Source organism: Mastomys coucha, unplaced genomic scaffold (assembly GCF_008632895.1).
Source record: "Mastomys coucha isolate ucsf_1 unplaced genomic scaffold, UCSF_Mcou_1 pScaffold20, whole genome shotgun sequence".
Classification (NCBI taxonomy): domain Eukaryota; kingdom Metazoa; phylum Chordata; class Mammalia; order Rodentia; family Muridae; genus Mastomys; species Mastomys coucha.
In genome coordinates this window covers 113,511,095-113,527,536 of record NW_022196903.1, presented here as the reverse complement: position 1 = coordinate 113,527,536, position 16,442 = coordinate 113,511,095, and the positions used below count along the sequence as shown (strand labels likewise).

Sequence of the window (16,442 nt, the reverse complement as noted above, 5' to 3'; positions counted from 1 at the left end):
TGTGAGATGGCTCAGCGGGTAAGAGCACCGACTACTCTTCCAAAGGTCCTGAGATCAAATTCCAGCAACCACGTGGTGGCTCACAACCACCCATAATGAGATCTGACACCCTCTTCTGGTGCTGGTGCGTCTGAAGACAGCTACAGTGTACTTATTTATAGTAATAAATAAATCTTTAAAAAAAAAAAAGGAGACAATGAAGTAAGAGTAATGGGGTGGGGAGAAGTAGGCTACAGCTTTTACTGTGTGATGTAGATGAGCAGCTGGGTGCTATACAGCCCAGTACCAGTTATAAGATATTCAATAAAGAGTAAAGAATAAAAGTAAAGAATAAAATAGGAGTTAGTGAGATGCCTCAGTTGCTGAAGTGCGTGTCAGGAAGCATGAGAGCCTGAGCCCAGATCCCCAGCCCTCACAGCAAAAGGCTGAGGTGGGGACTGGAGCAATGGCTTAGCAGTTAGGAACACAAGACCCAGGATCAACTGCCCGCACCCGCGTGACAACTGACACCCTCCTGGAACTCTGACGCCCTCTTCTGACCTCCTCCATAGCAAACACCAGCTACACATGAGGCAAACGTATATGTAGGCAAGACATTCATTTTATTTATTTATTTATTTGGTTTGGTTTGGTTTGGCTTGGTTTTTGGTTTTTCAAGACAGGGTTTCTCTGTGTAACCTTGGCTGTCCTGGAACTCACTCTGTATGCCAGGCTGGGCTCTAACTCAGAGATCCTACTGCCTTTGCCTCCCAAGTGCTGGGATTAAAGGCATGCACCACCACTGCCCGGCTATTTATTTATTTTTAAATAAAAGAAAGAAAGATAATCTGGGCTGGCAACACATAATCCTGTCTATAACCCTGGTACCAGGGGAGTGAAGAATGGCAGATCCCTGGAGCTCACTGGCTATTTAGCTTGGATAATTGGTGAGAAACCATGCTTTAAGAAATAAGGTGGAGGAGCTGGTGAAATGGCTCAGCGGGTAAGAGCACTGACTGTTCTTCTGAAGGTCCTGAGTTCAAATCCCAGCAACCACATGGTGGCTCACAATCACCCATAATGAGATCAGACGCCCTCTTCTGGTGCTTCTGAAGACAACTACAGTGTACTTATGTATAATAATAAATAAATCTTTAAAAAAAAAATAAGGTGGAGAGTGATTGGAAGAGACGCGTTGCTTTCATTCACATGTACACACACAGGCATATGCAACCTACACACACAAGTAGATCAGAACTGAGATTACACACACAGGCATATACAACATACACACACAGGTAGATCAGAACTGAGATTACACACACAGGCATATACAACATACACAGGTAGATCAGAACTGAGATTACACACACAGGCATATACAACATACACAAGTAGATCAGAACTGAGATTACACACACAGGCATATACAACATACACACACAAGTAGATCAGAACTGAGATTACACACACAGGCATATACAACATACACAAGTAGATCAGAACTGAGATTACACACACAGGCATATACAACCTAAATACACAAGTAGATCAGAACTGAGGTTTGTCTTTTTCGGTGACCCCCACTCCCACCTCCCCCTGTTTTACTGCCTCGCCCCCAACCCTCCTGCGTTTCCTTTGTGTCTATGAAGAGCTTTCCTTCAGAGATCCAAAGTCATAGAAGCAGGAATGCTAACTCAGTCCTCTCGGCCCATGTAGGTGGAAGCACTTCAGGCGCAGCTGGGAGAGCAGACGAAGCATTCTAGAGAACAAGTGGAAGGGCTCATGGAGGACAGACGGATCCAAGTCGAGGAGATCCAAGTTCAGCACCAGAGAAACCAAGAGAAAGTCAAGGAGCTGACCAAGAGGTGGGGACTCAAGAAATACCGTGCTAACAGGCATCCTGTTTTTCTGAATGGCTTAAGAGATGGGTCAGCTGTTATGAGCACTGCTTTTTACAGAGGACCTGGGTTCAGTTCCCAGCTTGCACATCAGGTAGATCACACCATCTGTAACTCCAGTTCCTGGGGGATCTGGCACCTCTTCAACAAGTACATTATGCAGGTAAACGCACACAGGTACACATTAAAAAAAACCTTAGCCAGGTGATGGTGGCACAGGACTCTAATCCCAGCATTTGGGAAGCAGTGGCTGGTGAATATCTGAGTTCAGTGCCAACCTGATCTTCAGGGTGAGTTCAGTAGTACTGGCCTAGCCTAGGGTGTATTGAGCCCTGGGTTCACCAGGAATAAAAAATAAAGATTAATGGTTATGGGGATGGAGAGATGGTTCAATGGTTAAGAGAGAGCACTCACTGCTTTTGTGCAAGGACCCAGTTCAAGTCTTGGCACCTATAGCCTCGGCTTTAGTTTAGTCTGTGCTTCAGTGAGCCTAATACTTTAGGAACAGTTGTGTTTAGCAAGGACATCATTAGGCACAGCCAGCCTTGAGCTGAAGGCTTACTCAGACCTAATCCACATTTCCATAATGACTGCTGTGTCTTCATGATGGCCCTCCCACCTTGCTCCTTTCTATTTAGCCTCAGTCCTACCCTATGTGTAGAGTAGCCACAAGATACGGTTTTGGGTTTGTATGGTTTTTGGGTTTTTTTGAGATAGTTTCCCTCTGTAGCCTTGAGTGTCCTGGAATTTGCTCTGTAGACCATGGTCTAGAACTCAGAGAACTGCCTGCCTCTGCCTCCCAAGTGCTGGGATCAAAGATAGGCATTTGCCACCATCACCTGGCTTGATGGTTCTTGTTAGGTTGTACCTAACCATCTCTTTTCCCCATTAAACATGCTTAGTTCACTTTTATTTTTACTTTTCAGACAGGTTCTCATTATGCCTGGCCTAGAGCTCTCTGTTTAGCGGAGGCTGGCCTTGAAAACACAGGGATCCTCCTGCTTCTGCCTTCCCACGTACTGGAATTAAGAGTGCCCATCATCATGCTAGTCTCCTACTTAATATGTGGGTGTGTGTATTAGTGTGTATGTTGTATGGAAGGCAAAGGTCACCCTTGGGTGCCGTCCGCGGTGTTTTGTGAGACTGGGTGTCTCATTGACATGGAACACAATGATTAAGCTCAGCTACTGGCCAGGAAGCCCCAGGGATTTGCTTGTCTTCATCTCCCCTGTGTTGAAATTACTAGATTTTTTAATTTGGGTTCTGGAGGAGAATTTTGGTCTTCATGCTTTCACAGCAAGCACTTTACCATCTGAGCTTTTTTTTTTTTTTTTTTTTTTTAATATTTATGATTTATTTTTTGTGCATGCATGTTTTGGCTGCATGTTTGTCTGTATACCACTTTGCATGTCTGGTCCCTGAAGAAGCCAGAAGAGAACGTCACATTCTGTGGAGCTGGAGTGACAGGTGGCTGTGAGCTTCCATTTGGGTGCTGGGAGTTGAACCTGGGTCCTCTAGAAGAACAGCAAATGTCTTTACCATTGAGCCATCTCTCCAACCCCAAATTTATTTATTTTTGAAACTGGGTCTCTAGCCAGGCTGGTCTCAGAATTCCTATGTAACCAAGGATTACCCTGAACAACTTAGACTCCTGTCTCTACCTTCCAAGTTCCGAGGTTTGCAAGAATACTCCTCTATAGGCTGTTTAGGAAGTGCTGAGGATTGAACTCAGAACTTTGTATATGCTGGGTAAACACTGTACCAATTGAGTTAACATTCCCATTATTCATTTAGTCATTTTTGGTTTGGGGGTATTTTTTTGAGACAAGGATAGCCTTGAACTCATAGAGATCTGTCTGCCTCCCAAGTGCTGGGATTAAAAACACACACCACCAGGCCTGGCTGTTTATTTATTTTTGGGAGAGTATTAGGTATTAAACGGGGCCTCACACATGCAAAGCAAGCACTTTACCACAAAGCTATACTCTCAGCTCATAATATGTGATTTAAAATAAGCAAAAAAAAAAAAATTATGTTAGTTTTTAACTATATGCATATCTAAGAGTCTGTGTATTGATGAATGCAGTTGCCCATAGTGTTCACAAGAGGTCAGAGCAGCATGTACTCTTAGTCGCTGAGCCATCTCTCCAACCCAAATTTTTTATACTTTATATTAGTTTTCCAGTATGTAAATAACCATCTTTTAAACCTGAATTCTCAAATTAATGCTCAGGAAAGTTTCTGTAAAAATGAATCTAAACCAGGGAGCATGATAGATGCAAGATAGTTCACCTAATTAAAAAACATGTAAGACTGTCAGTTACTAGACTGTGTGTGTTTTTAAAACTGCTAATATTTCAAAATTCATATTGTACAATTTTTGCCAGGAAGTGGTGGTGCACACCTTTATTCCCAGTACTTGGGAGGCAGAGGCAGGCAGATCACTGAATTCCAGCTCAGCCTGGTCTACAGAGTGAGTTCCAGGACAGCCAGGGCTACACAGAGAAACCCTGTCTCGAAAAACCAAAATAAATAAATAAATAAATAAAAATGTACTTTTTTATTTTATTTTATTTTTTTGAGACAGGGTTTCTCTGCGTAGCCCTGGCTGTCCTGGAACTCACTCTATAGACCAGGATGGCCTCAAACTCAGAAACTGCCCGCCTCTGCCTCCCAATGTTTAATCCCTCTGCTGGGATTAAAGGCGTGCGCCATCACGCCCGAGTGCATTTTTAAAGGGCCTGTAATCCTCTTTGGAATGGCCCTGGGATTGAGCTTGCAGCAAGCATCTCCATGCTCACAGCTCTTCTCTCTTTCGTAGTCTCCATCATACCCAAGAACTGCTCTACGAGAGCACCAAGGACTTTCTACAACTAAAATTTGAAAACCAAAATAAAGAGAAGGTATGGATGCTGGAGAAAGATCACCTGATGTCAAAGATTACGCAATATAGAGCACAGTGTAAGAAGAAAGAAGATAAACTTGGAAAAGTTGTCCCCATTTTACATGAGAGTCATCATGCTCAAAATGAATATATTAAGGTAATGTCATTCTTTTCCTGGAACAGTTGAGAAACTTGGAGTTCCTTGGGGTAAGTTGAAGCTCAGTTGATAGACTCCTTGCATAGCACACTGAGGCTCTGGATTTGATCCTCAGCACTGCGTAAAACCAGGTGTGATGGCTCATGCCTATAATCCCAGTATTGGAGAGATTAGAGACGGGTGATGGAAAACTCAAGGTCCTTCTTGGCCGCATGTTGAGTTTGAGAGCCTGTCAGAGACTCAGAATTTCAAAGAGCATATAAATTGTTATATAAGATTCATTCAGTTCATGAAGCTAAATAGCAATAATGTCATGAAATACATAACCAAGAGGAGCTGATCATGATGGTAATTGAGAATTTGAAATACTAAGCTAGACAGAATTCAAGACCAGACTGTGGAATAGACTCTGTCTCAAAAAGAAGACAAAAATAACACATCATTCATTTATTCATTCATTCATTTCCTGATTCAACATATGGACTAGACTCTGGGTATAGCACTGTGTAAATTAGACAATCTTTTTTTCATTGTATTTATATTTAATGAAGAAGGAAAATCATGTAACTTTATGTTAATAAGAGACTTATGTAAGGATGGTATTACTTGTTGGAACTCTGCTTCAGAGCAGGCCTAGGACATCCCCTTAGGACTGGTGCTTTTGCTGAGGCCTGTAATGTAGATTAGGGAAGGGCATTCCTGACAGAGGGAGAAAGAAGTCCCTTGAACATGTTCCAGGGAGAGGACAGATGCTGTCATGACTGTAAAATAACAAGGAATTGGGGGCTGGCAATGTAGCTCATTGGTAGTGGTCACAGAACACAAGGCCCTAGGTTTAATCCTTGGTGCCACAAGAGAAGAAAACAAGGAGGAGCTGACATGGAGCCCCAGGGAAGCTGGCAGAAGCCATGGCCCCACAGACACTGTGAGGAGTATAAACAGAGCTCTAAGGTTTATGTCTGGGAAGGGCTGTATAAGGAAGCAGCATACTCTGATGGAAAGTTAAGACTGGGCTTCAGGTAGCCCAGGCTGGCTTCCAGCTCACTGTGAAGACTGGGTGTCAGGTAGCCCAGGCTGGCTTCTGACTGACTCACTGTGAAGACTGGGTGTCAGGTAGCCCAGGCTGGCTTCCAGCTCACTGTGAAGCTGACGAAGGCATCTTCTTGCTTCTGCCTCCTGACTGCTGGTATTCTGAGCATGCGCTACCAACCAGCTTATTATTTTGAAGCAGGAGGCTCATTGTTTCCTAGGCAGGGCTTAAAATCCTGGGCTCCAGTAATTATCTGTCTGCCTCCATAATAACCAGATTACAGGCAGTACACTTGTGTATATGGATTTTTTTTTTTAAATTGCATGTATTTATGTGGGCTGAGGGGCAGAGCAGGAGGAATGGTGTGTGAACATGCCGTGATACAAATGTAGAGGTCAGAGAACTTACAGGAGTCGTGGGGGTGCCAGGCTTCAGGGCCAGTGCCTTCATTGCTGAGCCATCTTGCTGCTCTCCTGGTTTAGGGTTTTGAAGGATTGCTTTTTTGGCTCTTTCATAGAACATTTGTAATACATGTTGTTGATGTTTTTAAAGAGCTAAAACGCATAATGTCCTGTTCTGACTTCCTTCATTGATAGACTAGAACATGGACATATAAGCCAAAAATAAACCCTTCCTTCCCACGTTGTTTTGGGCATGGTGTTTCATCTCAGTAACAGTAATCCTAATTAGGACACTTGGATTGTTTCATCTTAGAGATGAAACACTTGAGAGAGTTTCAGGTACACTTGAGAGAGGGGATAGACAGGAAAGGATAGATACAGCAGGATTCTGTTTTTACAGATTTGCTCTGAAAATCTTTTCCTCTCTTCTTTACCACAGTGATATTTTGAATTACAAATATGAACATTAAAACTTTCTTTCCCTTTGTCCTACAGTCTCTTAAGGATAAGCTGATGCAAGAGAAAAAACTGTCCAACATGTACCAAGAACAGTGCATTTCCCTAGAAGAGGAACTTTCTCGAATTCGGGAGGAAGAAGGAATGAGGAGAGAGATCTTCAAGGTGTGTGGTGTTTCACACTTGGGCTGAGTAGAACAGGCAGGCTGCTGAGGAGAGCCGCCTCTTCATAAACTCTTCTTCGTCATTCATTTTTAGGATCGCTCCAACAAGATGGGCAAGCGCTTACAGATAATGACAAAGCGCTATCAGGCCTTGGAGCATCGACGAGTCCTGGAAGTAGAAGGCTTCAAGACAGACATTAAGGCTCTCCGGCAGAAGCTGAGAGACCTGGAGCAAATGCTCTATAAGGTACTGCTCCTCCTGAGTTAGGAAAGGGAAATCAGGGTACACTGTAGGAAGATGGTCAGGGTGGTTCCTCAGAAGGGTGGCCAAGGATGTGGTGTAGATTTCAGCAGGGTGTGTGTAAGAATAACAGGGCACTGGCTTGATCTCCAGTATTACAAAACCAATAGGCTGTGTTTTGTGTACCTTCTCTGAACATTAGTTCAACAGGAACACTTTGTTGGAAAAACAAAAACAGACATAACTTACAAATTATCACCCCTTACAATTCAACTAAGTTAAAAGAATTAGGTGTGTCCAGGAAGTAGGGGCTGGGCAGATGGCTCAGTACATGAAAAAGTTGCTGGTTGTGTAAGCATTCTGACCCGAGTCCCTGGCACCCGCCTAGCACAGATGTACGTCTGCAACCCAAGGCTGAGAGAGAGGGAGAACCCAGGGCTGTGCCGGCATAGCATAGCCCTCCACTCATGTCCATGGCAGCATAGCCCTCCACTCATGTCCATGGCAGCATAGCCCTCCACTCATGTCCATGGCAGCATAGCCCTCTACTCATGTCCATGGCAGCATAGCCCTCCACTCATGCACATGGCAGCATAGCCCTCCACTCATGTCCATGGCAGCATAGCCCTCCACTCATGCACATGGCAATATAGCCCTCCACTCGTGTCCATGGCAGCATAGCCCTCTGCACATGGCTCAGGGCACACACTCTCCAAAGAACTCCTTGGGTTTTATTTTGTTCTCTCTCTCTTTCTCTCTCTCTCTCTCTCTCTCTCTCTCTCTTTTCAAGGAAAGATTTCTGTGGGGGGGGCAGTGTTGTAATGATTCTATTCATTTTTATTTTACTTGTTTATATATATGTCTGTGTGAGGGTATGAGATCCCCTGGAACTGGAGTTACAGACAACTGTGAGCCACCATGTGGGTGCTGGGAATTGAACCAGGTTCCTCTAGAAGAACAGTCAGTGCTCTTTTTTTTTTTTTTTTTTTTTTTTTTTTTTTTTAAGATTTATTTTATTTACTTTATGTGTATGAGTACACTGTAGCTGTACAGATGGCCATGAATCATCATGTGTGTGACTGCTGTTGAACTCAGGACCTCTGCCGGCCCGCTCGCTCCGGTGTAATTCACTGCAGCTGTCTTCAGATGCACCAGAAGAGGGCATCAGGTCTCATTACGGGTGGTTGTGAGCCACCATGTGGTTGCTGGGATCCGAACTCAGGACCTTTGGAAGAGCAGTCAGCGCTCTTACCCGCTGAGCCATCTCACCAGCCCCCCAGTCAGTGCTCTTAACCATCTCTCTAGCCCCAAGAATTGTCTACTTTTAAAGTGGGAAAATAACTGAGTAATGAAGTGCTTTCCCAGACACCGTTTAGTATCTAGGCTGCCCTAAGAGCTTTGGTAGAGCTCTAACAGTCACTGTAAGTCCTAAATGGTTGCTGTGTTCTGAACAAATAGGAAAAAAATGATACTTTCTGTCATTTTTGGCAAATTTACCAAAAATGTTATTATTTGTCTTATATTTTAAAAATGTTTTAACATTTCTTTATTTCTGTGTGTAGACATGTATGCCATGGTGAATGTGTGGAGGTCAGTGTACTCTTTTTTCAGGTCACTGGTCCTGGGGACCCAACTCAGATCCCCAGGCTGGTGGCAAGTGCCTTTACCAACTGCTGAGTGACCTCACCAATGCTGTATTGGTCCTTTTGCCCATTGTTAGTTATTTAATAATCTCTATCCCTCAGCTTCTCTCTCCTTTTGTCTTGACACACACATATATATTTGAGATGGTTTCTTGTCAGCCAGGCTGTAGCCAAGGATAACCTGGAACTCTTGATCTTCTGGCCTTCTCCCAAATGCTTTGACCAATTAAACCTTTTCTTTTTTTCCTTTTCTTTTCTTTTGGTTTTTCTAGACAGGGTTTCTCTGGATTGCCCTGGCTGTCCTGGAACTCATTCTGTAGCCCAGGCTGGCCTTGAACTCAGAAATCTGCCTGCCTCTGCCTCCCAAGTGCTGGGATTAAAGGCGTGCGCTACCACCGCCTGGCCTAAACCTTTTCATTTTAAAGTGCATCACTGAAGAATTTTAGTATTGCATTTATCATATGTAAAAGAGGAGCCAGCCAGCATAGCTGCTCTTTGTAACTTGATTTCTTTTCCTTAGCTAATGCCATAGTTCTTTCTTTTTTTCTCAACTCTAGGCAACCATGAACATCCCCAATGGAAACCAGGACCTGGCCATGCTGTGTGAAGTCCGTGACAGCAACAGAAGAGCTCATAAGATACAAGGAGAACTGAAGAACCTCAAGTCTAAAGTGTTTGGTCTGGAGAATGCGCTTAGGCTGTGTTGATGTCTCCTGTCAGGGTTGACTTCCGGAAACCTGAGGCAGGGCCACCTATTCCCAGAAACTGGGCATGGAGTTGTCCAGAGTAGTGGCATCAATTTTAGTAAAGTTGATTTTAAGGGTGTGATAGCTCACACCTATAATCCCAGCACTTGGGAATCTGAGGCAGGAGGATTGCCACAAATTCATGGTATAGGCAGATGGATCTCTGTGATTCATGGCCAGCCTGGTCTATAATAGTGACTTCTAGTCCATCCATGACTACTTAATGAGATCCTGTCTCTAAAAACAAAAACAGAAAAACCAAAAAACATCAAAACCAGAGAGGAAAGAAGAAAAACAGTGGCAAACTTGGCACTGGCAAAGCTGCCCCGGCAGTCTGCCGTCTCACCATCCTGTTAGCCTTGTCTTTTATATATTGACAGGCTTTTCTGTGGTGTAATGTAGCTTATCTCGTAAAGTGCTGTCAGCATACAGAAAGCCCTGGTTCTATTGCTAGCACCACCTAAAGCTATGTTTGGTGGCTCACCTGTAGTCAGCACTGGAGAGAGGTACATGTAGGAGAATCTGAAGTTCACATTCACCCTTGGCTAGATGGTGAGTTCCAGGATAGCCTGGGCTACATAAGACCATGTCTAAAAATGAACAAACACACAAAAAAAGAAAATAACAACTTAGGAAGAGCTGTTTTGCTGAGCTTGCTAAGTGTCAGTGGGAGAATGTGTTTCCTGGAGGACCAAAGTCATTGAAGTCATTCACTCAGGAATTACATGTGGGCAGTTTCACACTTAGCCACATTCCGAGTGACTGACCACCAGAGGGCAGCACAGCCCTTGCTCTCAAGTAAAATTGGTCAAGAAAAGGGTGCTGCTTTACTCTCAGTGGGCAAACCCAAAATGATAATTTATGTGAAAAAGCTTGACATTTTATTCATATGCTTTAAATTATTCAAATTAAGTATTTTCAATAAAATGTGTGGTTTAAAACATCTCAGTGCTCTACAAGGTCTCATGCTTATGCCTTGAATAACATCTATCTCAGTTTACTTTCTTTTTGAAAAGTGTTTTATATGAGTTTATAAACTAGGGTGGAGTTGGTGAGCGCTACAGCATGTGTGGAGGCCAGAGGAGGACTTGAGGGACTTAGTCCTCTTCCTGCTGTGTGGGCTTGGTCTCTCTCTGGGTCAGGCTTGGCAGCAAGTGTCTGCTCGCTGGGCCAGCTCACCAGCCCTCGCTTACATCATTTTTTTAATTTTAATTTTATTTTTTCACTTCTTCACTTTATACCTTGCTTACTGTCCTTCTTCCAGTCACACTTCCCTCCTCCTCTTCCCTGGGCTGGTGGGGACCCACCCTGGGGATCCGCCTACCCTGGCACTTCAAGTCTCTTTGAGGCTAGGCACTTCCTCTCCCGCTGAGGCCAGACAAGGCAGCCTACCTATAGAATATATCCCACATACAGGCAGCAGCTTTTGGGATAGCCCCACTCCAGTTGTTAAGGACCCACATGAAGACCAAGCTGCACATCTACTGCGTATTGAGTGGGGAGGCCTAGGTCCAGCCCATGTATGTTCTCTGGTTGGTGGTTCAGACTCTGAGAGCCCCAAGGGTCCAGGGTAGTTGACTCTGCTTGTCTTCCCATGGAGTTCCTATCCCCTTAGGGCCCACAATCCTTCCTCTTATTCTTCCTTAAGAATTCCCAAGCTCCATCCACTGCTTGGCTGTGGGCTTATATCATTCATTTTTAATATATAATGTGTTGCCTGGAGTATAGTGGATGTTCCCTTACACTTAGCCTATGATCTGTGATCTGAGGTTTGGTTTCAGTTGGAGTCCTATAACTTAATACCATTCATTCCTTCAAAAATTATATTTAACATAAGCATGGTGGCTCACATCTTTAATCCCAGTGCTTAAGAAGCAGAAACAGAATGATTACAAGTTAGAAGCCAGTCTAGTCTGTGTAGCCAGGGCTACCAGTGGCAAGATGGCTCACCCACATGGAGCAAAGTAACTCCACAAGTGACCACATAGTGTGGCATCACCCACCCCCACCCTCCAAATACACAAGCAATAAGAAAAAAATAAAAAAGTTAAAATTAACAACAAAAAGCCACCAAAACGTCATAATCTCAGGTATGGTGGGCAGAGCTCTGGGGACTAACATGAGGAGAGATGAAAAACCTCACATCAGCAGTGCAACAGACACCAAACAGCTGGAAAGGGAACCTTGAACCCTTTCCACATAGCTGCGGCAATAGCCGCAGGAAGAGCCGGGAAACCCTCACACATCACATGCCATTCTCAGAGACGTGTGCTGTGACGGTCGAGCACCCCGAGACCCTCCCGTGAGCCAAGTTCACAGGAAACTACACGGAAGTAAAACGCTTCGTGCTGCAACCTGACAAATAGCATACTCCAAAACCGCGATCCATTCTGCCCAGCATTCAGGAAGCTGCCAACCTGCAGCACTCTCACCCAGACTGCAGGAGCGTGCAGGACATTTGCAGAGCTGCGTGGGTGGGACAGAGCCCTGAGGGATTAATAGAGGCTTGGACAGATCTGTAGTCCCTCTTGTGAAGCACCGTCTGCAGACTACAGATCTGTAGTCCCTCTTGTGAAACACTGTCCGCAGACGACAGATCTGTAGTCCCTCTTGTGAAGCACTGTCCGCAGGCTAGGCATAGGCAATGTAACCAAAGGAAGACTCAGCGCCACCTAGCAGCAGGGAAGGAGTGAGAGGCCAGTCAGTTTTTTTTGTTGTTGTTGTTTTGTTTTGCTTTGTTTTTTTTAATAAATTGGATATTTCCTTTAGTTACATTTTAAATGTTATCCCCTTTCCCGATTTCCTCTCTGGAAACCTCCTACCCCATCCCCTCTCCCCCTGGTTCTATGAGGGTGCCCCCCACCCACCCACTCCCACCTCCCCACCCTGGCATTTCCCTATACTGGGGCCTTCACAGGATCAAGGGCCTCTCCTCCCATTGATGCCCAACAAGGCCATCCTCTGCTACATATGCAGCTGGAGCCATGAATCCCTCCATGTGTACTCTTTGGTTGGTGGTTTAGTCCCTGGTTGGTTGATATTGTTGATCTTCCTATGGGGTCACAAGCCCCTTCAGCTCCTTGTGTCCTTTCTCTAACTTCTTTGACTATTGAATGAGTTCCTTGGTTGGAAATAACGCTATATGCAACATGGAATAGCAAGAAGGCCTGCCTTGACTTCCCTCAATGAAGAACTGTTACCTGGAGTTGTATGCTAAAATAAATCTTTCCTCTGCTAGGTTGCTTTTGTTAATGTTTTATCACAGCAGCAGAAGAGAAACAAGAATCCCCAGGAGAGGCTGAGCAGTGGTGGCCAGGCCTTTAATCCCAGCATTTGGGAGGCAGAGGCAGGCAGATTTCTGAGTTCGAGGCCAGCCTGGTCTACAGAGTGAGTTCCAGGACAGCCAGGGCTACACAAAGAAACCCTGTCTCGGAAAACCAAGAAAAAAAAAAAAAAAAAAAAAAAAAAAAAAAAAAAAAAAAAAAAAAGAATACCCAGGAGAACTGATTAGTGTGTTCAGTGTTCTCACTGTCTCTGTGCTCCCAGTGGGCATTAATGCCTAAGGGACAGGACGACTGCTGCACTCTGTTTCCATGGTAGCTCCACCCTGAATGCTGATACTTGCTATTGGCAGGGGAGGACAGAGGATCTATAGAGCTGCTCTCGTGAAGCCAGTCTATCAGGGGAAAAACAGCGCTTCAACCCTGCTTCCACATAGCCATTCCTGAACGTTACCAACACTGAAAAAAGATGATCTCAAAAGCTAGCAGAAAATTGACTCTTGATGTGTGAGTCCCTACATGAGTAACGTGAAAACTCAGGATGTTCTCTGAAATCTACCAATCCCAGAGTAACGGCCCCCAGTGAGAATGACTGATAGGGAAATTCCAGACAAAGAATTCAGAAGAATCATTATAGATATATTCAAAGAAGCCAGGCAGTGGTGGCATGCCTTTAGTCCCAGCACTTGGGAGAAAGAGGCAGGTGGATCTCTATGGGTTCAAGGCCAGCCTAAGCCACAGAACTCTGAGCCAGAGAAATCTTTATGTGTGTGTGTGACTATATATATATATATGAATATATATGTACACACACACATATATATTCTAAGAAATGAGAGTATAAATAAACTTGAATGAATTCCAAAATATATTAGAAAATACAAACCCCTAAACAAAATGAGTCAATGTAGGAATATATAAATGCGATTAAATAGAGAGCTAGAAATACTGAACAAAACTCAAACTGCACTCGACACTGCTGGTGTCAAGAGGGCTCAGCAGGTAGAAGTACTTGCCGTGGAAGGCTGACAACCTGAGTTCAGTTTCTAGAGCTCATTCCTCAGCATTGTCCTTTGACTCCACGTGTGTTTTGTGGCATGTGCCTACCTACTCCTATCATACGCATACAACAATGATAAATAGGGCAAGTGAGCCGGGTAGTGGTGGCATATGCCTTTAATTCTAGCACTTGGGAGGCAGAGGCAGGCGAATTTCTGAGTTCGAGGCCAGCCTGGTCTACAGAGTGCATTCCAGGACAGCCAGGGCTATACAGAGAAACCCTGTCTTGAAAAACAAACAAACAAACAAACAAATATATAAATAAATAAGGGAAGTGAGATGGTGCAGTTGGGTGCCTGCCACCAAGCTTGATGGCCTGAATCTACCTTGGGAGAGTAATGACTCCTGCAAGCTATCCTTCGACTTTCACATGTGGACTTTCTTATAAACCATTTTCTTTCTTTCTTTCTTTCTTTTTTAAGGAAATTTTAATTTATTTTATTTTGTTCTTTATAAAAGATCAAAACATGTTCAGAGAGATCAAGCAGCTCACTAGCCTCTTGTTAACAAGGAGTATGTAGTTTATAGTATTATTTTCAAAGTCTACATTTATCTTAGAGTTTATTAAGCAGAAAGATTACATGATCTAATTTTATTTTTTATTAAATATTTTCTTTATTTACATGTAAATTTCTCCTTTCCCAGTTTCCCCTCCAAAAAACAAACAAACAAAAACAACAAGAACAAACCCCTGTTGCCTCCCCCCTCCCCAACCATTTTCTTTTTATTTTAATTACGTGTGTGTGTGTGTGTGTGTGTGTGTGTGTGTGTGTGTGTCTATCTGTCTGTCTATCTGTCTATCTGGGTAGGAGGAGGTCAGAGCACTGTCAGATCCCCTGGAGCTGGAGTTACAGGCAGTTGCCAGCTGCATGATGTGGGTGCTGGGAATCAAATTTAGGCCCTGCAAGAACAGTATGTGCTCCTAACCAGAGTCATCTCTCTAGCAACCCCCACCACACACACACACACACACACACACACCATGTGAGTGTGGACACATACAAGTACATACGCCAGAGAAAGTAAAATCAATCAAACTGTTTTTAAACAAATAAATAATGTGAACCAGAAGGTTGTTCTTCAGTGACAGACTCCTGAGAGGAAGGACCAAGAGAAAATAAAGAAGATAGGAAAGTTTGGGATCAGGTCTTGCCCCAGCTTGCTAAGCAAGTTTGTTAAGAAGTATAGAGAAACCCTGTCTCTAAAAACCAAAAAGAAAAAAAGAAAAAAAGAAAAAAAAAGTACAGTGGGCTGGAGAGATGGTTTAGCTCTTAAAGGCTAGGTTCACAACCAAAAATATAAGAGTTCGGTTCCCAGCACCCACAGCTGTCTCTCCAGCCACCTTTTTTAGCAGGGCAGTGGTGGTACATTCCTTTAATCTCAGCACTGGGAGGCCAGCCTGGTCTACAGAGTGAGTTCCAAGACAGCCAGGGCTACACAGAGAAACCCTGTCTCAAGAAGAAGAAAAAGAAAAAGGAGGAGGAGGAGGAGGAAGAGGAAGAGGAAGAGGAGGAGGAGGAGGAGGAGGAGGAGGAAGAGAAAGAGGAAGAGGAAGAGGAGGAAGAGGAAGAAGAGGAGGAAGAGAAGAAAGAGAAGGAGGAGGAAGAGGAGGAGGAGGAGGAGGAGGGAGAGGAGAAGGCGGCCTGGTGAGATGGCTCAATGAGTAAGAGCACTGACTGCTCTTCCAAAGTTCCTGAGTTCAAATCCCAGAAACCACATGGTGGCTCACAACCATCCATAATGAGATCTGACACCCTCTTCTGGTGCATCTGAAGATCGCTACAGTGTACTTATTTATAATAATAAATAAATCTTTGGGCTTGGAGTGAGCGAGGATGACTGGAGCAATCAGAGGTCCTTTTTTTTTTTTTCTTTTAAAAATCAATTCCCAACAACCAGATGAAGGTTTACAACTATCGGTACAACTACAGTGTGTACTCATGTATATAAAATAAATAAATACATCTTTAAAAGAAAAGAAAAGAAACAAAAAGAAGAAAAGAAACTCTCCACATTGTATTATTAAAATTATAATTAAAACTTTAAGCTGGGTGGTGGTGGCACACGCCTTTAATCCCAGCACTTGGGAGGCAGAGGCAAGCAGATTTCTAGGTTCACAGCCAGCCTGGTCTACAGTGTGAGTTCCAGGACAGCCAGGGCTACACAGAGAAACCCTGTCTCTAAAAACAAACAAACAAACAAACAAAAAGAACTTTAAATATACAGAACAAAAAAAGAAACACCAAGTCACATATAAAAACAACTCTATCTGAATAAGCTCATTTCTCAGCAGGAACTTTAAATAAAAGCCAGAACACAGAAAATATATATTTTAGGTATGTTTTTTATATTTTTGGTTTTCAAGACAGGGCATCTTTGTGTGTCCCTAACTATCCTGAAACTCACTTTGTAGACCAGGCTGGCCTTGAACTCACAGAGATCCACTTGCCTCTGCCTCCTGAGTGCTGAGATTAAAAGCATGCATCACCATGGCCTGACT

At 43.8% G+C, this 16,442-nt stretch overlaps 1 protein-coding gene across 2 annotated transcripts in view; it reads left to right on the top strand.

Moving 5' to 3' along the window:
• The window catches only part of Ccdc77 (coiled-coil domain containing 77), a 32,759-nt gene extending 22,214 nt beyond the window's left edge, over window positions 1-10,545 (top strand). Inside the window, exons 8-12 of one of the 2 annotated variants that reach the window (XM_031383218.1) lie at window positions 1,699-1,847; window positions 4,702-4,921; window positions 6,848-6,973; window positions 7,067-7,219; window positions 9,414-10,545. In XM_031383218.1, coding sequence (XP_031239078.1) covers window positions 1,699-1,847; window positions 4,702-4,921; window positions 6,848-6,973; window positions 7,067-7,219; window positions 9,414-9,563 — 798 coding nt within the window. In that variant the 3' untranslated portion in view covers window positions 9,564-10,545. The remainder of the gene's footprint in view (window positions 1-1,698; window positions 1,848-4,701; window positions 4,922-6,847; window positions 6,974-7,066; window positions 7,220-9,413) is intronic. The other variant, XM_031383219.1, reaches the window with a different exon arrangement.
• The last annotated feature ends 5,897 nt before the right edge of the window (window positions 10,546-16,442 follow it).